This window comes from Pectinophora gossypiella, chromosome 10 (genome assembly GCF_024362695.1).
Source record: "Pectinophora gossypiella chromosome 10, ilPecGoss1.1, whole genome shotgun sequence".
Classification (NCBI taxonomy): Eukaryota; Metazoa; Arthropoda; class Insecta; order Lepidoptera; family Gelechiidae; genus Pectinophora; species Pectinophora gossypiella.
The window spans coordinates 5,854,392-5,879,028 of record NC_065413.1 but is presented as its reverse complement, the minus strand read 5'-3'; the positions used below and the strand labels follow the sequence as shown (position 1 = coordinate 5,879,028).

Genomic DNA, 24,637 nt, shown 5'->3' with positions numbered 1-24,637 from the left:
TAATCTACGCAGTGCATTCGGTGACCGCCGCCCGCCGCACAGGGTATACCGTGATCTATTCGCTAATGAACAAGGTACTGAAAACACGGATATGTTTGTGGCGAGAGCGCAAGCCCTATTCGCGCGCATCCCCCCTTCGGACATTAGTGAGAAAGCTAAATTAGACATGATCTATGGCTTGCTTCATCCGCGTATCCGCATGCGTCTCAAACGGGAGGAGTTTCATTCATTCAAGGAATTACTGAAACTAGCACGTTCAGTAGAGGACTCCATCAAGGTAGCAGAACCATCATCAGCGCGTGCTGTTAGTGGAGTAGCGCCCGGTGCCACCCGTCGGTCACCGGCAGGCGCCACATCGCAGCATTCGCAGCGCGCTACGCAGCCGCCGGCGCAGTCGACGCAGGCCTCTTCCTCCGCGCCGACCCCCGCGCCCTTCTCGCTGTCAGTGCCCCCATCACAGCCCCCGCCGCCACAAAATGATACAAACGCGGGCGCTGCCACAACTAAGAAGAAACGCGTATACTGTTCCTATTGCAAGAAACCTAATCATTCCGTTGATAAATGTTATAAACTAGCTAATAAGAATATGTCTAGTAATAATAATGATAATAATTTAAGTTCTAACTTGAATTCATGCTTGAATGTTGATAACGGAATTTATTGCTATGGTTGTGGTGAGAAAAATGTTATTAGGGCAGATTGTACAAAATGTAATTCACAATTTTCGAGTGTAAATTTTGAGTCTATTCCGTGTGACCTTGAGTCATCGAACTTTGACATACATTCAAACGTCAAGGTTGTCACTCGGTACAGGGAGTGCATGACTGCGGTTTCACCTCCAAATTTTGATAAGTGCATGACTCCAGCTTTCCCATACTTGAATGATGATTTATTTTTGAATTTTTTATTTGATGAATCATTGTCCACATTTGATACTAAAATAAATTCTGATTGCTTACCTAACACTAGGGGGAGTACCGAAGTTGAGATTAGTAAACCAAGTGTGTACTTACCTGACATTGGAGTGTCCACGATGACCGATGACGCTAGGGTGACCACGATGACCGATGACGCTAGGGTGTCCACGATGAACGATGACGCTAGGGTGTCCACGACGACTCATGACGTTGGAGTATCCACGATGACTAATGATGTTGCAGTGTCCATGACCGACGTTAGGGTAACCATGTCCGACGTTGACGTGACCAGGTCAGAAGCTGTTTCTGCGACTGCCGCTGAATTGTTCGCTTCGAATTCTACTGGTTTATATGATGCTTCCTGTGACTTGTCATCAACTGATTTAGATACCTTTCAATCAGCGAAACGTTCAGTGCAGCAAAGGCCAATATTAGGTATTTCTATTTTAGGTGTTCAGGGTAGGGCACTTATAGACACAGCTGCCAAACGTTCTATTGTGGGTTCTAGCCTTTTTGATATACTAAAAAGTAAAGGACAAAAATTTTTAAAATGTAATATGTCTGTTAAATTGGCAGATGGGTCCGTGCAGGCTAGAGATGTGCTCACTACGACCTTAGGTGTTGTAGTAAAACATAAAACTGTGTCACTTGAGCTTATTATTTTACCAGATGCTACGGGTAATGACACCCTCCTGGGCATTGACTTTCTGGTACAGGCAGGTATTGCTCTTGACTTCGCTGCCTCCAAATGGCATTTTTCTGGGGAAAATGTTTTCTACCCTATAGAGTTCGAGTCGCCGAGTAAACACATGTCGTGTTCTGCTGCCGATATGCTGCGTGACAATGAAGGTATTATGCTGCACTCTACCCAACGAGACAAATTAGCTAGTCTTTTGGCTGCCAACCAAGACATTTTCAGTCCAGGGGGAGACCCAACAAATTTTGCGGAACATCACATCGATACAGGTAATCATCCGCCTATATCATCACCACCTTATCGTATTACTCCTGCTAAGAAGGATTTGATGAAACAGGAGCTGGATAAGATGCTGCATGACGGCGTAATTGAAGAGTGTGAATCTGCGTGGTCCTTCCCGGCTGTGCTCGTTCCGAAAAAGGATGGTAAAATACGATTTTGTATTGATTATCGTAAGTTAAATCGTGTAACTAAAACTGACTCTTATCCCATCCCGGTTATTGACGAGTTATTGCAATCGACAAAGCAAAATTGTTATATGTCGACAATCGATTTAAAATCAGGGTATTGGCAGGTGAGCGTAGCGCCGCAAGATCGTGACAAAACAGCGTTCGTCACGCCTTTTGGTACGTATAGATTTACAAGGATGCCTTTCGGACTCAAAAACGCTCCTTCTACGTTCCAACGCCTCATGGATCGTTTCCGTTCAGGTAATAGTCTCAAAGATGTAACCCTGCTTTGTTATTTAGATGACCTCTGCATCATCTCCGAAAGTTTCGAGAAACACGTAGATGATTTACAGAAGGTATTCAATCGTCTTCGCGTGTTCAACCTGCGAGCTAATAGGGACAAATGTTCTTTTGCTAGGGAAAATGTGACTTATCTCGGTCACGTGGTTGCTCCAGATGGCATCAAGCCAGATCCTTCCAAAATTGACGCCATCTTGAAAATGAGGGAGCCCACGAATTTAAAAAGTCTGAAGTCGTTTATCCAAACATGCTCCTGGTTTCGTAAGTTTATCCCTAGTTTTGCCCAAACAGCTCAACCCTTAACTAAACTCACGCGCAAAAATTATCCGTGGGTGTGGGCAGACGAACAACGCGACGCATTTAATTTGCTCAAGCAAAAGCTTACTTCCGCTCCAGTGCTCATTCAGGCAGATTATAGTCAACCATTTGTAATTCGTGCCGACGCGAGTAATTATGCTCTTGGCGCCGCTCTACTTCAAGGCGAAGGTCACGAAGAACGTCCTATCGGGTACGTAAGTCGGTTATTGTTGCCTGCGGAGCGTAACTACACTACAACGGAGAGGGAAGCCCTTGCTGTAGTGTGGGCTGTAGAAAAATTTCGACCATATATTGACGGACATACTATTATAGTGAAGACAGATCATCAACCGCTTCGCTGGCTGTTGACTGTCAAATCTCCGAACGGACGCTTAATTCGTTGGGCTCTCAAACTCCAAAGTTTCGATATCAGGTACGAGTATACCCCCGGTAAACTTAATGTTTTAGCGGACATGTTGAGCCGTCCTTGCGGTGATGAATGCTCCGATGGTGAATATGGAGTGTCATCCATCACTGTGGACTTACCTCGGATTAACCCAGCAGTTCTACGCGATGCTCAATTGCAGGATCCTGAAATAGAAAAGATTATTAAAGATATAGAAAATACTGACCTGCTTGCTGCAAACCGTTGGCTCGAACGTGGCTACATCATGTCTCAAGGTGTATTATATCGCTTAAGTCCTGACTCTGATTCGGAAGATCCACAACTTGTTGTACCGTCGTCTATGGTAAGTGAGATTCTCACTCAATTTCATGATACTCCTACCGCTGGTCACCAGGGTATTGAAAGGACCTTGTACCGTATTAAGAACCTCTATTACTTCACCGGTATGCGGAAAAAGGTAACTGACTATCTTAAAAATTGCCCTGAGTGTCAGAAATATAAAATTTCCAACCAGAAACCGGCAGGACTGCTCCAGACTCCTGTTCTTCAACAGCGTGGAGAGGTATTGTCTATAGACCTCTTTGGTCCGCTGCCAAAAGGAGATAATGGCGAGACTTGGGTGCTTGCGGTCGAAGACACGGCCACTCGTTGGCTGGAATTATACGCGCTTCAAGATGCTACGGCTGAAACATGTGCCCCAGTGCTGATCAACGAATATTTTTTGAGGTTTGGTTTCCCACGCCGTATCATATCCGACAACGGTGTACAATTTGTTGCTGCTGCTATGCAACAATGTATGTTTGTTCTTAGAATTAAACAGAACCTTACTCCATTTTATCATCCACAAGCGAACCCAGTGGAACGCAAAAATCGCGATTTAAAAATGCAGCTGTCAATTCTTGTCAAGAACGAACATACATCGTGGCCCAAATACTTGCCTCAAATTAGGTTTGCAATGAACAGTGCTGTTTGCTCGTCGACTGGCGTTACTCCGGCTTACCTTATGTTCGGTAGAGAGATGAGGACTCCTTTCGAAAATCATACGGACTTAAGGTCCATTCTCGATAAAGAAAATTTCTTACCTCAGTTCACCCCTTTCCTGAGAAACTTTATTGATAAAATGTGCTTGATTAGAGAACGTGTTGAATCCGCACAAGATAAAGCAAAGGATATTGCTGACAGGAAACGTCGGCCTGGTCCTACTTATAAGGTCGGTGACTTAGTTCTTATTACTACTACGTCTCTTAGTAACGCTTCTAAAGGTATAACCAGAAAGTTAATGCCCAAAAGGGATGGTCCCTATAGAATTACTAAGCAGGTGACTCCTACTACATTCGAAGTTTCAAATGTGGATAATGATGTTAGCATAGGTAAATATCACACTGCGGATTTGTCTCCCTTCGTCACTAGGCAGGATGAAGTCTCTGTTCCGATACAACCTCGACGTCCACGTGGCCGTCCTCCTAAGGATAAGGATGTTGATGGGCAAATTTCGGCCAAGCCACTTACGGGACGTTGTCGTAGCTTGGAGGGGGAGGGTGTAACGCGGGATATTACTCGAATAATACCCGAGGCGCCATCTATTGGCCAATCGGGGAACAACGCGGCTCCGCCCGCGCCCCCGCAGAGGGACGCAAGATTAAGAAAACATTATGGCGTTTTACCGGCTCGATTTCGCGATTAAATTCAATAAATAATTTTGTTTAAGCTAGATTTACGCGAATTATTAGTACTAAGTGTGTGACAAACTGATTGTGACTTAAAATAAAGTGTTTTCTCAGTGATTGCGACCACTTTTCTTGAACTTTACAAAACACAACAAAATAAATACACCCCACGGCACCCCGCCGTATCACTACTATTTAATGAATTTACAAAATAAGCCCATAAAAATCATAAATATTTTCCATTTACATTTTGTTCATCTAAAACTGTGTCACGCGCTCGAAATATTCGTTCCATACTGAAACAGTTAGTTTGCTTCAATATTTTTGTTTGATTTAGTATTTCACTACTACATTGCTACATCAATCGTTGTGTCAACTTGCCGAAATTCCTCTACGAATATTTCACTCGATGTTCACTGTAATTTTGGTGGCCCACATTGCTTTGCGCTGTACTCTCAACACAACGCATCAACGCAACTCGTTAATTGTGAGACTCATGGTTGCTAAGAACGTCCAACATGCAGTAAATAGATCACTAAAGTGCATGATACCGGGTTCTTATCGCGTTAAATCAGAAATAAACCCCCCAACTCCCGATATTTAGACAACAATTCAAGTGCGATCACGGGATGACCCGGTATTATGTGTTGTAATGATAATTATAACATTGTAGACTTCCAACAGTGAATAGATGCCTATTTTAATAAACTTATACATATAAATGTATAGGTTTATTAAATTAGTTACTTTAATAAACTTATAAAATTGTTTAGTTATTAATGATGTATCCTATTATCATACAATTCGACTGAACTTTGCTTGGCTGTCAAATACTTAAACCCACGTTCATCCCTGTTTATTTTTTTATTTGTAAGGTGGATAGGGTTCTTGTGTTATAGTACTATTGTCATCTGAGACTTAACTATGTATGTCAACACAATTGATAATATCATAGACATTCAAACTAGTAGTCTCAAGCGTTACACCAAAAAACTGTCTTTCCCTTTTAAGTTTGCGTTCTACTTCAACAGGCGTACTAAAGTTGCCAACGTTTGGATCGAATTAATCGATAACATAACTCGGCGTAAATCGAGATCGAGACGCTTTGCAGGTGCGCATCGTTCTAGACGTACGATTTGTATTAAATTCGTTGGTTATACTTAATAGAAACTTTTACGACTTGGCTAGGTCCTCAAGATTTGTAACGTAAGATTTTTTAATTGGTAAGTGGGAAACACCACTCTATTTATTGTTTTTGAGAATAGCGCACAAGAAAGTTACAAAATAGGTTTACTTCCTGAAACTTATTTGAAAAATTATTACTTTCTTATCTTATTGAATACAGTCATGAGCAATATAATGTACCCACTTTAGGACTCTGTCGCACTAACATTTATTTGACATTTAGTGAGACTTACAGTTCAATTTGTCAAAAAAGTTAATGTGACATGGTACCAAAGTGTATACATATTAATGCTCGTGACTGTACATCATTCTACCTCCGTTCGAGTCTGATCGTAGAGCTTTGTGATACAGGTGAAATAATTTAGTAAAAACACTTCAAGAAATGCAAGAAAATTCTGATGTTATCAGTATAAATGTGGAAGTAATTGCTATAGTAAATCTTAAGAGACATCTAGTAAACTGCTAAACTTTTAAGACCTATAAATTTTGTGGAGAACTACATAGTAAGGTTCGCTACTTATTTGTATTCTAAACAAGATTCATTCGAGCTCTGTTTCAAGTCAGAAATATAAAGATTTCTCTGGAGATACGGAGGTAAAAGTTGAAGTTAGTTTATTTTATTATTTCAAACAAATACAAATACTCGTTGATTTTCTTTTGATATTTGCTAAAAAGTATGCAGTATCAAGTGAAATCAGTCATCAAATCGCGTCTGAAGTGTATTATGCCAAAATTCTAACGGACTATATATTACCGGGAAATTGTCGGTAGGTATATAATTACAGTATCCTGCTTAACGAAATCGAAGACGCAGTTCCGGAGATAAAGTTCTAGTATTACTCAGCTTATACATATTTAATCAGACATTATGTAAACGAGTTCCCTCGCCGATCTTGGTGGCAATAAATCACTTACTCGCACATAAGCCGACAATCACGGCATCTCACTAGATTACGCGTCACACTTCACCCAAGGGTCCCTTCCAAGAAAATTCCTACCATAAAGAATAATGATTTGTACGGGGTAACTTCATCGCCTTCAAGTTTACGTTTATGTAATAACTGTGACACGCAAGTAACTTTGCGGGGAAAACACAACAAAATATATTTTTTGCGGCAAGAATGTAGGTTCGGAGGGAATAAACAATTTAAAAAATAGGTCTTCAGAATATGAACAGGCGGAATATTTGATGAAGGTGCCTATACTCTTTTAGCTCTACATAACACCAATGTTTGTCCATTATACAGCGAGTATCGAAACTCTACATAACAAAATGCGTAAAATTTTGGAGTGAGATTTAAACTTTTCTTCGTCTACCTTGTGGTAGACAGTGAGCCAGCGAGATCATTTTTCAAAGCAAAAGAACCCACCGGCTGCAAGTTTCAACATATCAGGTTGAAACAAAGTTGCGGCTTATGATTCCAATATTAGTTTGCTCAACGAGTCATGCGGACCGAACGAGAAGAGCGATTACGTTATCTTTTTTCTCATATTGTACCATATTGTAAGCTTCATTATTCATATGTTTCACAACTGAAATAATATTTATTTGTGCGTCAAGAATATTTCTGATATATTTTACTTGTGTTTGCTCAACCGTTATCTGTGTTATTATTCAAATCGACGTTCTTGGAAGTCTCTGAATTTATTTTTAGTTCAAAAATCGTCAAAATATAGTACAACGCTACTTCTCCAAGCGTTCTAATTGAATTGTAAATTGGATAGGGCCTCAAAAAGAAACCCATTTGCGTTGGGCATGTTATGAGATTAAACCCCCTACACGTTTTGTTCAACATGACTTTTATGTTGTTTTACGCTCGGGTACGTATGTTGCTTTCTAATTAACCTTAACTTGTTAGCCCGCATTGCGTTTCCATCTATCAGAGTTGGTTTTACGTGGAAAACTTTCTAAGCAAGAGTTGGTTTAGTGCTCGTAACGTGGGATTTGCCTGATGGAATCGGTCGATCATCTGGCAAGTAAGTTGTTAAAGAAACGTGAGTACAAAATACATTGTGTGAACTGAAAACTGTTTGGGAAGGGCAAACCTCGAATTTGCATGAAATTATTGCCATGACACGTCTAGTATGTAGGGCTGCAAATTACTACCCTAAAAACTTTGTCCTTAAACTGAAAATTTTAATATTCAACAAAATGTTGAATGTAACAACTTTGGGTGGTTTACTGTGTCCTTCTGGCAATAAATTACTAAAACTCATTACGACCATGTTAGCTGCAAAACCTTGTGAAGTTTAGAAATTTAATCTACACTGTAATATGCAAAATTTACTGTGCCCATCCCACCAATAGTTTACTTAATTCTAATAGTTTATGGCTTGCAGAGCTACCCTAATGAGAACGTTTTGCCCTCTGGTTCCCGCTGTCTGAGCCCGAATTAATTATCCGGATTACTCTATTTATCATAGCTGGATAAAGTCTGATATATTTCTTGATCATTAGTTACAGTGTAAACCGTTAGCAATGTGCTCTAGTTTACCTACTGTTGCAGCTCCACTGCTCGCAGTTAAGGATAATTAATCATTCTCAATAACTAACATTAAGAAAATAGGTGTACTTTTGAGTTAGGTAGATACCTGATCTTTTTACATATTGGCACCGTTCAAGAATGATAGGAAAGATTTCAAGGAAAATTCAATATTCTTGCATGAATACTGTTTTTTCTTGAAATATTTTCTACCACGTTAGAGTTGTTAATACAATACATAGAGCAAACATAGAGCTATCAATGAAATCCACGACCTGAACGTGAATCTTCAGGTTTGTCTTAATAGGACTGCCAACATACGTGTAGGAACAACAACGACAGAAATAATCAACATTTAAATAGATTCGTAAATACAACAAGGAGTTTCAACAACGAGAACAACGGAGACAAATAATAGAAACTTAATTTTATGTCAACATCAATTCCTTGAGGTAAATCGTCAGTCTGAATAACAAGCTTTTAGTTTTCTAGATAATTTCGAAGTTCTTAAGAAAAATCATCAATTTATAATTAGGTAGGTACTTACTAAGTGATATTTATTTATAACTTTAACAAAAGTCAAAGACAAATATGTATTGTATTAGGTATACGGCAATTTATTTATTTTTATATTTTGTTTACTGTGCCCCATAGTTGAGCAAAACCTCCTTCTCTTTTCAAGTGTTCGCTCCATCTAGATAGAATACTATTGTCAAGTGACGTGCAAAAAACTGAAATACAAAACCCAGTACCATTTTTTTTATATTAGGAAGCTAAATTCATAGGCGTAACGTTGGCATCAACGAAACAATCTGTCATGTCGTCTGTCCAATCCCAAAAATCATAAGAATAATAAACAGGAAACTTCATTTCAATAAACTGTCACTCACTTAAAATGTTTCTTCAACAGGTGCATACATGGTGATTATCTGAAGGTCTACTCCGAAGGTGGCATCCACGGACCTGGTCCACCTGGTATCAACGAGTATTCTGCGTGGTCCAGAGCTCTCTGTGGCAGTAGGGTCGACGCTCCACCGGCGGTCTACTCTCATGGACCACTCCTGGTGCTCGAGTTTCATTCTGCAGCCAAAGCTTCTAACGCTACCGGCTTTATTGGGACTTACAGGTTTATTGATAGACGTGAGTACCTTTTTTACATCCATTTCTTTCAGCCAACAACCTGATTCAGCTCATTATTCTGAGTTTAAATCGAGTGGAATTTTCCATCGCAAAAATATAGAATTGAAAATAAAAAAGAATACTAAAATTTTCATAAATTTTCCGACTGGAAATTCCGCTTCATATTTACTCAGAGTCATAGTCTGAATTATCCCACTCAGTATTCATTGTGATGTCACTAACACCTTGTAGGTAGTATAGGTATACCTAAACATAATACATAAAGTAGAACAATATTAAAACTTATTTTTCACACCTCTTTAATAGCTTCAGTAATTATGACGTAATCCTGCTTTTAAATTGTTACTTAGTATACTGTAATAAATTATAACTAAAATAAAATGAGAAGTATGAATATCAATTTAAAGTGTTTTAAATACTAGTAGTAGGGAAGTAAATAAAAGCTGGATAATTTATTATTTTCCATTATTACATACAACCTACGTGGTCTAGTGGTTAGAACGTTAAGCTCACGATCTGGAGGTCCGGGTTCATATCCCGAAGGGCACATTGTCGAAATCACTTTGCAAGATTATCCTTTGTTTGGTAAGGACATTGCAGGCTTGAATCACCTGATTGGCCGAAAACGTGTGATGATTCCGTGCTTCGGAGGGCAAATTAAGCCGTTGGTCCCGGCCGTAAAAATCACCTCCACCAACCCGTAGTTGAGCAGCGTGGTGGAGTATGCTCCATATCCTCTCCGGTAGATTGAGGGGAAGCCTGTGCTCAGCAGTGCGACGTATACGTATAGGCTGTTTACGTTATGTTTATATGTATTATTAAAAAAGCGGCCAAGTGCGAGTCGGACTCGCCCATGAAGGGTTCCGTAACATCAAGTAAATTACGGTTTACGATTTATGATGTATTAAAAAAAACTACTTACTAGATCTGGTACAAACCAATTTTCGTTGGTAGTTTGCAGGCTAATCTATATCATATTTTTTTTTTTAGTTTAATCTTCCTTGTATTTTAGAAGTTACAGGGGACACACACACACATTTTACCACTTTGGAAGTGTCTCTCGCCCAAACTATTCAGTTTAGAAAAAAATGATATTAGAAATCTCAATACCATTTTGGAAGAGCTATCCATAAATACCCCACACGTATGGGTTTGATGAAAACATTTTTTTTGAGTTTCAGTTCTATGTATGGGGACCCCCAATATTTATTGTTTTTTTTTCTATCATCGCATAAAAATCTTAATGCGGTTCACATAATACACATATTTATCAAGTTTCAACAGTATAGCTATTATAGTTTCGGAGAAAAGTGGCTGTGACATACGGACGGACGGACAGACGGACTGACAGACATGACGAATCTATAAGGGTTCCGTTTTTTGCCATTAGGCTACGGAACCCTAAAAATGATAATCTATGAAAACTTTTTCACCCCTAAAAACCTACTTACAAGTTATTGTACTGCGCAATGAAGTTACACTATTGACTGAGACTTATCAAACCGACCTTAAAGTCCTAATTTGCTTTGCAGGTAACTTCGAAACAGATGGAGTGAAGGTCCCAGAAACATGGTGTGACTACGTGTTCAATTCGCAGCCAAATAGACCCTCCCACGGTCGGCTGTACAGTCCTAGATACCCTTCAAGTTACCCAAGCAACGTGAGGTGTACTTATCATTTTAATGCCAGGTGAGTCACGTCAGCCAGGGTTGGATTAACAAGTTAACGCAGGATGACAAACAACACCTTTGGGACTAACTCAAAGTAAAATCAACATGGCAAGTTACTTGGCACTGCTTTATCTGGTGCAAGATATCTTGTTTTAAGTTTACGCGGTTATTATCATAATTAAAGCACATAATAACGGGTTGTTACCGCGTTTAAATGGGGATATGAGACTCCCGATATTTCGACACTGTTGCAAGTGCCATGGCACTCACGGGATGATTTAAACGCGGTAAGAACCCGTTATTATGTGCAAGATATCTTGTTCTCTATTTATCTGTGAACAATTTTGTATGAATAGGAATTCATGTAAATTGGACTAGCTAAAGCTTTTTGCAAGGGTTTTTTTGGAATGAAGCATACAGTATATTTTCTCGTAAGCTACATCAGGTAACGGCCTCCGTGGTCTACTGGTTCGAATCCCGATGGGAACAAATCACTTTGTGATCCCTAGTTTGGTTAGGATATTGCATGCTGATCACCTGATTGTCCAGAAGTAAGATGACCCGTGCTTCGGAAGGCACGTTAAGCCGTTGGTCTCGGTTACTACTTACTGATGTAAGTACGTAGTCGTTACTTGAGTCACGTCAGGGGCCTTTGGTGGCTCAATAATAAACCTAACACCAGGGTGGATGAGGTTGATCATCCACCTCACAACCCACACGATATAAAAAGATCTACATCAGGTGAGGGAAGCTTCAGTTCATTGGTATATTCTTCTTAACTTATTTTACTACTTATTCTTAATAGACATATTTACCAGAAGCGTCACAAGTGCAGTCTCATGATATTCATTGCGTCTTAACTACTACATTAAATAATTTCAATTCTAAATTGAATTACGTAAACAGTTAAAGAAACTGGGAAAGTGCCCAGAAAAGTTCAGAACTGCGTACCACGTAAAACAACTTGCTTAGTAGGTAAAATGGAATTCTAATTGAGAAACCCGAGCAAAATGAGTATACGATTGAGTAGATAGATATTGGGGCATGGTATTTTGAACGAACGGACAAATTCTCAATATAAAATTCAAATTCAAAATATTTATTTTAGAAACTAGTCCGTATTATGTTAGAAACAGAAAGCTTAACCTAGTATTAGTAACAGATTAACATAAAAGTAAGCAATATGAGACAGACCCGAGTCACCGATGCCGCGGGCACCTTATACCCATACCCTACCTACGGTGACCTAAAAACAAATGCCCATTAAATTTATTCCGTCAACTTCAACTTTTTTTCTTGTTTATGGCTGCATCGTTCAGAAACGATGACCAAACCGAAGCAAGTACTTATTCCGTCAAAGAATACATAAAACCAAAACATCAATAAAAGGCATTCAGTTTGTATCCGAACGGGTCATTTTAAATTCTCCATCGGAAATAGCGCAACAATCACGGAGATTGAAATCGTATGATTCCTTTGTGAATTTATAATACGACTAACGTTTTACCGAACCACTTTGGACTGTAAATCTGATCGATAGTTAATGTTAATGTTAGCTAAATTAGAAAGAATTTCAAATACAAGTAAGTACATCCATACATAAGCTCATGATTTTAATATCCAAATTAGTGCAGGCTGATCACCTGATTGTCCTGGTTCGGAAGGCACGTTAACCCGTTGCTCCCGGTTACTACTTACTGACGTATGTAGTCGTTACATGAGCCATGTCAGGGGCCTTTGGCGGCTCAGTAATAACCCTGACACCAGCGTTGATGAGGTTGGTATTCCACTTCACAACCCACACGGTAAGAAGAGAGAGAGAGTGTAGTGAAAGGTTCATTGCGAGACGAACTAAATTCTCACACCTCATAGAGCTTGTGAGGTGAGCCATAAGACCACAGACACAAAAGTATACCTTTTTGCCATTCATAGACGACTACATATTATATTAGTTAGATACTACGCAGTTGGCTATGATTTTTTTTAACTAAAAATGATGTATATGGATGATAAGAGAGATGTATATAGCGCTAAAATCTTTAACCATAATACGTTTCGATAAAAATTCACAAGCAATGTAATTCTTTGCTAACCCGCATTAGCACATCCTATGCCAACATTATAATATATATACGGGCCTGTTCAAACAGTCATCCTTTTAACTTTCTTATTTTTTATGTGGCAAAGATAAATTAGGCGACTATATTCAAAAGGTTCCCATCTCTAGGTGAGCAAGGAACTCCTTAGCATAATGGAGGAAACTTACCAAGATAAAAGAGATTACCCCTGATGATCACTCACTTAATTTGCATACCGAGCCTTGGTTCCAACACTTTTTGACATTATTGTAATGGACAATGATGAACTACGGTATTTGTAGAATGAAAATCAGCTTTATTTCGAAATAAATTTGGTATGACTTAAAAGACTTCAAGTTTTTTTTTTTCAATATTTATTACTGAAAGTAAAATATATAAAATTAAAATGATGAGTTATGTATACAAAATGTTTGGTAACTTTTCTATTATTTCTTGTTTCAAATAAATTTCCGGCAATGTGGGTAAAAATGTTGTTTGTATTAACCATCACGTTCCATTAAGTAGGTTCTGGAAAGAGTAAACACGTTTCAGGAAATACCAAATTTCTACCAATTGTTCCCAATATATTGTACTCGTATATCCCGTTTATAATAGACTGGATGGAGTTCACTCACCTAAAGTTCTGGAAAATAGCTTTTATATGAAAATCAAAGCAACATGCTTGTTATTTCAGACAAAACGAGAGGATCAAGTTAGTTTTTGAAGAATCGTTCCTACAGAAAGGCGATGAGAGGTATGCGTAAGAAAACAATTTGTTGTTTGTGTTTGTTCAATCTTTTCGTTCGATATTGAAAGTAATATTTTTTCAGCTGCCTCAACCGAGCTGATATAATAAAAGTATTCGACGGCAGAGTAGCGACGGCACCTGTCCTTGCAATGTTATGCAATGAAGTTGTAGGTAAGAACACGGCAACTTCATTGAGACCAAAATATTGGTTTAAATAAGTAGAACAGTCGTGACTTGTCCTGACAAGTTACGGCTGTTTTATTTATTTCATTCAGTTTATAATAATTTTTATCCACTGTAAAATAAATACCTCGACAATATATTAAAAGAAAACTTTATTGTACCTCGAATAGGTTTGATTTCACATAATTATATTTTTTTAATATTTTACCTTTCTTCCTCAGGATATGAAATTCTCTCCACCGGCCCTGATCTCCTGGTACAATTCACAGCCAACTCCAACACACCTGGACAGGGGTTCAAAGTCAACTACCAGTTCGAAGTGGAAGACAATTCTAGCACAGGTTTAGTAAGCATTGAATATGCCCCCTAGGTCTCATAATAATCCAAAATAGTGTCTCCACAAAATTTTCAAAAATCATGAATTATTGTAGAACTTGTGACTTAGGGTTCGAATCCCGGCTTGGGTTCTAAACCACTGAATTTGACTTTATGACTTTGAAGTCATGTTTAGAGCAAAGATAATTGGCATCATTCTAGCAATGAGGTTAGAAACTGCTTATTTCTCCCATCAGGTGTCGTTACTGTCGAGTGTTCAGTTCCCCGTACTACTTATTTGAGTAAACAAACCTACTTATTGTTTTGGTTATATTTTTACACTATAACCCTTTTCGTATCGTTTACCTGAAAAATCATATTGTTATATTTATTCCCTAAGGATCGGAAAGAAGAAAACTTAGAATATAGGAACACTCAACATTATTGTGCTGCCGCCTACATTTGAGTTTTTAGTTTTTATCCTCATTGTACCCGGTTGGGAGGAGCTCGGTGGCGCAGCGGTTAACGCGCTCGGTCTGCGATTGTTGAAGTTAAGCAACTTTCGCAAATGCCGGTCATAGGATGGGTGACCACAAAAAAAAAGTTTTCATCTCGAGCTCCTCCGTGCTTCGGATGGAAAGTAAAGCCGTTGGTCCCGGCTGCATTAGTAGTCGTTAATAACCACCAATTCGCACTGGGCCCGCGTGGTGGTTTAAGGCCCGATCTCCCTATCCGTCCATAGGGAAGGCCCGTGCCGCAGCAGTGGGGACGTTAATGGACTGGTGATGGTGTACCCGGTTACTGGCAATACGACTAGGCTCGCCTCTTATTACATGGGTCTTGAACATAGAAGGTGAGGAGTGAATGTATGTATTATACTACTTCTGCCTACTCCTTTGGGGGTACAGGTGTGATACTATGTTATATTATGAACTATATTCTATTTATACGCGCCCATACACGCTCCCTCTTACTCCTAAGTGGCTAACGGCTGAAGTAAGACTAGCTCGTGGCCCAATACAAATATAGAGTTTTGAAATACGTCAGAAGTAGTGACGCCGTGGTATCCCAGTTAATAGAACGCTTGCCTCTCACTTTGAGGTCGCAGGTTCGAATTCAGCACAGGCCTAAACCAATGATTGTCGAAGTTTTTTTCGAATTCATGTTTGAATCATCAACAATTATCATGTGGTCAGCGGTTAAAGAAAACATCGTGAGGAAACCTACATTCCCGAGAAATGCATTTTCAGATGTATATGATCTGTATTAGGCCGGTTTTCCCTTAGCGTGTTGGAAGATCAGACATGCCATCGCTTCTGTAAAAAACTTGATGTGTCAAATCTTCAGGTTAGGTAAATGGACCCTGTGAAAAACGGAATAATGCTAGGGAGATGAAATACGTCAAGAGTAAAAATGGATTAAGAAAAATATTGTTAAGATTATTTATGTGCCTATTTGTTTTTCTTTTTCAGCAGATCCTGATTTGAATAAGAAGTCGCCAGAATCAGTATTAGGTCTAGGACCAGCAGTAAGCGCTGCGAGTAAGTGTTTACTGACTTTTTTATGAACAAGTTTAAGTGACAGAAAATAAGCTATTTCTTATTCCCTTTGCGTACAATTGTCTTAATTCTAACCCAATAGGCTTAGACTAAAAAGTACCTACATAAAATTAGCTTTACGTTGAAATTGACAATTAAATCTTCATTTTCACAGGCCTATTAATAATAGCCTTTGCTGCTCTTGTCTTAAATATTATTTTAGTATCAGTCTCTAGGTACTGTTTTTACATTTAAAGGGTGAGCTAGTAATATAAAGGTACATTTTAATTAGTTTTCTTATTGCTCTAATAGTTTTCCACCCTAATTGGCAATTAAATCACAGTATTTATACCTTTAGAAAATTATTGTTAATTATGCAAGAAAGAGTAATAAAACGCCTTTATTACTCAGCAAATAAAGAAATTGAATTGATTGAGCAAATATTAATAAAGTAAGGATTACAGTAGGTACTCAGAGATCATGCAAAATCTTAGCAAATTTCATGTCTTTTAAAATAAAGAATAACATTTGTATTATAATAAAAATGATTAAACAAAAGTTTGTACTTTTCCAAACTCCTCAAAATTTTGTGACAACTTTACGCAAATCATCCGCATCACCTTTTATGACATTCTCTCTCTATTTAAGAGCTGCGCTCTTGTCTGTGGAGTAATCGCCATTCCTCTCTTATTCCCGCCAAAACCTTCACCTCCCGATACGACACGACCTGCACCTTCTCTTTTTTTCTTTTTTTTATGACATTAGCAAGTATAAAATAATCCACTTAAACTCTATATTGGATATCAAACACTGTTAGTAGCACATTATTTTATTTTCACTCGATTTCTTACACAGTGCACGTTCAAGGAGATAGAAGTCAATAAAAATTGAAAGCGGGAAATAAGGGGTACTTTACTGGAAGGTCACTTTTAGTCTTATTGAATAAATGAAGACGAAGACTCACTGTCCCGAAAGTGACCCCATTTAGAATCGATAATTTGGTTAAATTTAGTAAAAAATAATTATGCACACCTGCTAACTTTGTAATAAAGTGTATATAAGTAGTATCTGTGTAGTGTGTTTTGACATGTCACAATGAATGTTGTAGTTTGAATGTTCTTGTGATATGTTTCTTGGTATCCATGAACGTATTAAAATAACATTGAACTACGAAAAGAACAACACAAAAATACTGTTTCATATCTGAATCAAATCACTATAATAACTTTACTTCTTTGCGAACAAATCAAATCAAATGCGAAGAAAGCACTCAACTCAACCTGCGGCTATGCATTCACAAACGACATCTCGAGTCAAGCGCCAACGGAATGCAAACACAAGAAAGGTTCTTCACGTAGTTCATGAATCACCCGAAACTCAAGTGACACGTCCATTTCAGCGTCGTCCTGCCATCAAGTATTCAGAAGCGATAAGAGCAAGACGGGGAAATTGGTATCGCCTCTATACCCCGCGCCGTATCCACAGAAAACGCAATGTCACTACGACTTTTTGGCGAGAGGACGAGAGCGAGTCAGATTGGTCTTTGAGGACTTTAGTCTGCAAAGGATGACAGGGAATATTATTGAGTAAGTGTAGAAATATTTTAGTAAACAAGTGATTTAAGAGGAACATCTCCGTTTATTGCCTTGTAGTAGTATATTATAGCAATGACCCAATAATATCTATCTCAAAAATATTAAGAAAAAGTAAATAGTCTCTTTTCAAATCTACTGACCTATTTTTGGCTTAGAAGTAATACGCGGGAATCACAAGGGTAAATCAAATTTGCATTCAAAAAGAATTTGATGTGATGCTTTACCGTCTAACTTGAGAGATAAAAAGAAAAATACTACACAAATAGACGCGTTAAGAAGTATAAGTACTAATAACTTTTATGATTACGATTAAAGTTTGTTGCTATAACTCCAGCAGTTTTCCTACGGACACTAACGTGCTACTTTGTATAAGGAAATGTGCTGAGAAAAATATGACCGCACATAAACGAATATTATTATTATAAAAGTACGTAAAACAGATTTACTTCAAATAAAATGTAAGAAAATGAAACCCTCACACAATCACAGGTTGCAAACGGACGTGTTTGGGATATACAGAGCATTCTTAGCTACGGGATAGTACTGGTAAGATCGCGAAACTCCGGAAATAAAACTCAATAAGCAAATTCACTTTGTTACAGCTGTGAAAGCATGGATTCACTAGACGTATTTTTGTATGTAGACGGAAGATTAGAGAAGATGGCTTCGTATTGTGGGAACGAGATACCAAAGCCAATAATGTCGAATGGACCAAAATTATCGATCGAGTTTCGTGGTATATACTCGTCGAGACATAGCAGGGGATTTAAAATTTCCTATTCTTTTGTTGAAGGTAAGTGGATTCTGCTTAACACGTTTTGCAGGAAGAATAAACTCAACAAATATAAATTGACTTTTTAAGAGCCTGTAAAAGTTTTTACCAGGAAACACCATTATTAAAAGAATAACAATAAAACTGTGATGTAATTTTAAATTTACACACATATTACATTAGAATAGAAGAAAGAGGAGCTTATATTGTCCTTGCGCAACGAACGGCTGAAATTGACAGAATTCTGCAAAAGCATCCGCAGTATGAACGGAAATTGTTCAATAAATTCGAGGAGAAAGTTCAGTTATGTTTTTGAATAGTACAGTCGGTAAACGCCACTTAATGAAAAATCTGTTCTTCGCGATTGAATCTTGAATAAATTGTTCGTCCAATTTATTGAATAAACACAGTAGGCGATTTTATACAGATGCAATATTCCACACCAATAAATATTTTGAATGAACCTTTTAAAAACTGTTTTCATAATTCAGCAACATAAGAAACACCTTTGCGTGAATACACTCAATAATAATTACACACTGAATTTACATTTTCTTTATAAACTGTACTAATATTCTGTCTTTTAGATTACAGAATCGCAATAGGGAACCAACTTTTAGAATTTCCATGTGCCTTCGTATACAATAGCAGCGAGAGGGCAAAAGGGATTGTGACGTCACCGAACTTCCCAGGCCTGTACCCTCGCGACACTGAATGCAATTACTTCTTCTATGGCAACGAGAACGAGAGAGTGCATTTACTTTTCACATACTTTGACGTAGAAGGAGTGGTGCCGTAAGTAGATTTCTTTAAGTATAATATAGGTCAGTCAATAGGTATATTGAGATTCGAAAATTTCTTGAAATGATTTTTCTGTATTTACCTAGTTCCTTTAGTTAACCTAAATTTGATGGCTAAGTGTCTAGATAATATTATGTGCTAAGAATATGATTTCATATTACGGGTTAACTTTCATCAAAATATTTAAATATTTCTGGACCTATAATAAGCATTATCTCACCAGTTCCTCTGCCTTTATTTAATTTTACCCATGATACAAAGTTCAAAGAATTTTGTTATCTCCAAATTCATCCTATTAAATGTATTGCCTATCTAATAAGGTATATAGACCTATAATAAAGTAAAATGCAGGTTCAGTATATTTTCCAAGTCGACTAACTTTATGGTCAAGTATCAATTAGTAGCCCTTGCTGACTCACCTATCTCGTAAAGAGAGGTTTAAGTGGAAGGTTAAAGGGTTCCTTACTTGGCCTTACTTGGACCCACCTACAGCTCGTAAGATCACCCGTAGTTTTAATGACAGGGAAGTTATCCAGTTCACAACAAACTTGACCTCATTTCCTAAGGTCGTGATAACAAGTGAATCTGTACACGCCGCTTACTAAAATATTTTTTTGACGTGGCTTACTGTATACGTACGTGGTTTTATCACAGACTAGAAAATAATGATACGTGTAGAATGGCAATTGTCCGCTCCCCACCAGCGGCTGAGCTTGATCAACCTTGGTCTGGGCGTCAGACGTCACACACACAGATGACCGTGTACGATAACGTCAATGTTTAGTGTCTGCGTAAAACGAAGTATTTTGTATGAAGTATCCGGGGTGGTTTTGTCACAAGGCATTCAATGCTTGGCCGGCTTGTAAGTGTGCCGCTGAGAGTTTACCTGATTTCATTAATTACTTCCCCACTGCCTATTAGGTAACACTTCTTTAAAACTAGAATGAATAGGCATTTACTTAGGCCACATCTTTACTTACCAGCACGCAGGAGGATCTGATGAGCGCTGCAGATAGCGCCATACTTGTTGCCAAGTTTTGGGCCGATACTATTTAGTTTGCCATCGACACGATAAGAAGAAGATCAGTTGACATTGTGGTCATACGCAAATCTATCTTTAATAACAAAAAACTACCGAAAATACGTCATTACAGTAAAAGCTAAAATTAAAGATAACTTTTGGTTAGTGCCAAAAGACCAGGTAGACATGTCTCTGGTTGAATATATTGAAAGGGGTTTGTTTACGTTTTGGTTTTGTCCCTAAACCCTGGGTAAACCTATCCATTTACATATTAAGTATCTTCAACTATTTTCTATCAACTAGATACATAATATAATACCCACTATAATAGTTAAGACAAAGTAATTTCAGACTAAATCCTTTGAGTATTAATTTATGCAAAATCATAAAACATTTTTTAACATTTGTCGTTAGAAACAAAACAACAAATTTTATCAACGCTGCACCTAATCTGCATTTTAACGAGTTTGTTTTAAGTTAATTTCTGTAGACAACTAGTTTATAAACTAGTGGACTCTTCAGGCATCAGATTTTGCCCCGAGTTTATAGCGACATTTGCTACAATAAAGTTTAGAGATAAACATAGATATTTATTTAACAAAATTACCACACAGACCATGGGGGGGGGGGTTAATAGGGCACATTGAAGCAATAAAGGCCACGAAGATTTATATTGGAGGCAGAAAAACGAGTGTCAAGACTTAGGTACTGGCCGTTACAGATACACAACCGCAATAAGTTACGAAAATGTGTAACAAAATGTTAAACAGCGTTCGTCAGTCCTTCCAGAAAATCGTAATTAATTTTATATGCCTGACACAAAATAGTAATGTCGAAATTTATTTATGTTTAAGACATCCTGTGTAAATAATATTATGGTCGTCTTTTGTTTCATTTGTTATTTTATGTTAATGTTTGTATTGTAAAATTTAAAGACAATTTTTTAGTCGACTTTAAGGACTTGCTGGGAATTATAACAACATAACATAATCACCTATACGTTGCGACGTATGCTGCTGAATAGGGAATTATAACCATTTTTCTTGCTCTCCTCCCATTTCATCAAAGTGCACACCCCGGACACACCTCATTTTCACTATGTGCTCCCTTAGTGCGAGCGAGAGAGACAATCCACGACGGTCATTTAGACTAAAGTAAGAGCCAGAGGGGGTGAGGTAAATCTAGCTCGGTACCGATAGAAATTGGTGCGGGGCGTAGAGTGTTCGTTTTATACGTAGTACATACCAGTCATTTTTCTATGGTGCTGTTTATGTTCTGATACTATTTGAAATGTTTCTTTTCAGATGCGAAGCGGTGTCAGCCAGTGATTACGTACAGTTTTCAAGTCATATAATTGAATCGGATAGTCACAGGCATTGTGGCCAAATAAAAGAGCTCCAGGTGACGTCTGACAAGAATTTCCTTAGAATTACATTTAAATCTAACAGTAGACTAGATGGTACGGGTTTTAAAGCCGACTACATCTTTTTGAGGGAATCTGAAATGCACAGTATGACCATGCCGGATTCTGTTGACAATGGTAAGTGGACTTTGTGAAAATTTGGCATATTCTTAACTAAAGCTTGTTTATATTAACGTAGGTAGGTATTTGGCATGCATGTTTAAAATAAATATTTAAATGTTGTAGGTATGTTGTCATTATTTATTGATACCTAATATAAATATTCGATAGCTACATTAAAAAGTTACATTACCATTTACAATGAGATATTTATTATAAACGTACACAGCAGTGAAGGAAAACATAGGGGGAAGCCCACAATCTCGAGAAATGCGTTTCGGAAATATGTGACCTAACCTGTATTGGAGCTGGTTTTTTTTTCGCGGGTTGGATGGTCAGACAGGCAATCGCATGTATAAAAAACTGGACCTGTCAAATATATAGGTTAGGTTAGCGGACACTGTTAAAAAGATATGATACTTGGGAAATTTCAAATTCAATTTCTGAGTAGGTGGGAAAATCGATAAGGTAGTAGTAACCATTCAAGTAAAAAAATGTAACATAGGTAAGTTCTTATCTTCTGGTGCATACGTAATTACCTATAGCAGTTCAAATCGAATACAGTTTTACACAAGCTGAAATTTTACATAGCGTCGCCTTAGTTTAGATAGCTTAACCTAGTAATCGCATATTCAAAAAATTACATAGGTACTGATAAGATTTTTTTTAAATAAGTTACGTCATTATCAATAAAGGTACAAAGAAATCACAATTTTAAATTCAAATTCAGAAAGTAGTTTTACTTTCGTATTTTTTAAAACTATTGCAGCTTCTCACAACGTGCATTGCATACAATACAGTGATATTACAAAGCGAAAATTAATAATCGTACAATTCCTGTCAAAGTAGGACGTACCTCAATAGCCGAACCTCAATAGGACTTTACGTCACATATGACGTAGGTTTAAAATTTATAAATAAGAATAAAAATTACGTACTTATATAATAGTTTATACATGTGTGATATAATGAATTTCTCCATTGTTTCAGGCTCAAATCAAAGCTCCAGGCTAGTTTTATTTATGTTCAATGTAATATTAATAGCAATACTTACAATCTACCATCAATTCTAACGGGAAGTCACAGTAGATACATGTTGAATATAATAAAGACGAATTATCAAATTAAATAAATTATTACTGTTACTATTTCCTGTGTTTATTTCATCGACCACCCTATAAGAATGTTAGACAACGAAATTTCACGATGGTATCATAGATACCACAAAAATTATAGAATGTAACATATATATATATATATATATATATATATATAAGTATGTATAAATAAAACAATGTTGTGTAAAATTTTAGCAGCATTTTAAATTGCTCGGGACGAGTGCCCCTCTTCGATCTTCAAAAACGATATTATGCAAAGATCCATACGTAGGTAAGTACCAACCTATCTAAAGTTACGAGTATAAACTCGTAACTCTACGCTGTGTTCGGCTATTGACATTAAATAACAGTTCGAACAAGCATGAAAATTGTACTCCACTGTTCAATTTATGAACTCCAAGACGGAATTTAGTTCCACTAAAATCTGAATTTTCTGCATAACTACGAGAACCACTGTCAAATCTAAGATACTCGTACTAAAATGGATATAAAATTCCGCCATATTCAAAATCGGAGCAGTTGTAACACAAAGTCGTACCAACCAGTCGTACTAGAAGAATAAAGTCGAGCAGTCTTAAATTTGATTTTACTTCCACTTTGATCTGAAGCAGTTTGACGTGTATTTTATTTCAAGTGCCTTTGATTATCTTTCAAATCGACACTATTTTACTATTCTACTAGGTTCGATGATGATACATTTTTCAAATCAAATCAAATCAAAACATTTATTTGCAGTAAATGTGGTAAATTGGTTGTTATATATGATTAAATTAAAGTTTATACATCCTTATTACGTTTTTATATCCTTTTCATCAAAAAAATCGAAACACTGCGCAAGTTGGTTTCGTAAGGATATTTTTTGAAATAATATAGGTTCACGATTGACCTCAATCTCACCTCATGGTAAGCGAAGATGTGGTCTAGGGTGGATCACGCTAACTTAGCAATTGCCTATTCACTCTATCCTTGAAGACTCCCAGATTATAACGAGTTGGAAATACAGACGACGGCAGACAGTTCCAATCCTCCGCAGTTCGCATCAAAAGGGAAGAGGCAAAACGTTGCGGATTGGTGGTATATCCACAATATAAGGATGAAATGCCCACCGACGCCTAGTTGTCCGTAGATGGAATGGAGTGGGTGGTGAAATGTAGTTGTACAGTGAGTATTCATGTTAGTATTCCAAATTCAAATTTAAAATTGAAAGTTACATTTAATTTTGGTTTTATGTGTCCAGTTTCAAAGCTTCATTTAAAAGTCAATAATTACAATAGAAATGCACTCTATTATTTGGAATTTTAGTGCCGCAGATTTTTTAGCCAAGTCTTTTACATTTTTTGGTTTGGTTATTCTATTTGACTCTACGTTAATTACACAATCTCACGCACATTGTAAATCATAGTTAGCTGAACTCTCAAACTTTTTAAACAAAGAAAGTCGGTGAACCGCGACAGAGGCGATAACACGTAAGTAAAAAAAAACGAAACAGAAAACCACGAATGACTTTAAACTATTTTAGCAAAGAGATGATCGCTGCTGACTAAGAAACACCCGTACTTTAAGTTTCACAAAGCAACAGACTCAAACTTAAGCCAAGCGTGAAAGCGCAAGCCATCCTAGAATAGAGGTTCCCAATCTTTAGGCAGCGGAACACTAGGGACCTTCGACAACTTTACTACTCTATTAATAAGATTGTCTGAATGAGATCTTTTTTTATTAATTCGCCTTTACAAGT

At 37.5% G+C, this 24,637-nt stretch overlaps 1 protein-coding gene across 2 annotated transcripts in view; it reads left to right on the top strand.

The window, feature by feature from the left end:
* Positions 1-22,913, top strand: part of LOC126370221 (suppressor of lurcher protein 1) — an 86,961-nt gene extending 64,048 nt beyond the window's left edge. Inside the window, exons 5-15 of one of the 2 annotated variants that reach the window (XM_050015018.1) lie at positions 9,312-9,541; positions 11,074-11,230; positions 13,984-14,043; positions 14,120-14,208; positions 14,442-14,561; positions 16,011-16,076; positions 17,473-17,659; positions 18,271-18,461; positions 19,028-19,235; positions 21,567-21,802; positions 22,775-22,913. In XM_050015018.1, coding sequence (XP_049870975.1) covers positions 9,312-9,541; positions 11,074-11,230; positions 13,984-14,043; positions 14,120-14,208; positions 14,442-14,561; positions 16,011-16,076; positions 17,473-17,659; positions 18,271-18,461; positions 19,028-19,235; positions 21,567-21,802; positions 22,775-22,857 — 1,627 coding nt within the window. In that variant the 3' untranslated portion in view covers positions 22,858-22,913. Of the gene's footprint in view, positions 1-9,311; positions 9,542-11,073; positions 11,231-13,983; positions 14,044-14,119; positions 14,209-14,441; positions 14,562-16,007; positions 16,077-17,472; positions 17,660-18,270; positions 18,462-19,027; positions 19,236-21,566; positions 21,803-22,774 lie in introns of both variants that reach the window. The other variant, XM_050015017.1, reaches the window with a different exon arrangement.
* The last annotated feature ends 1,724 nt before the right edge of the window (positions 22,914-24,637 follow it).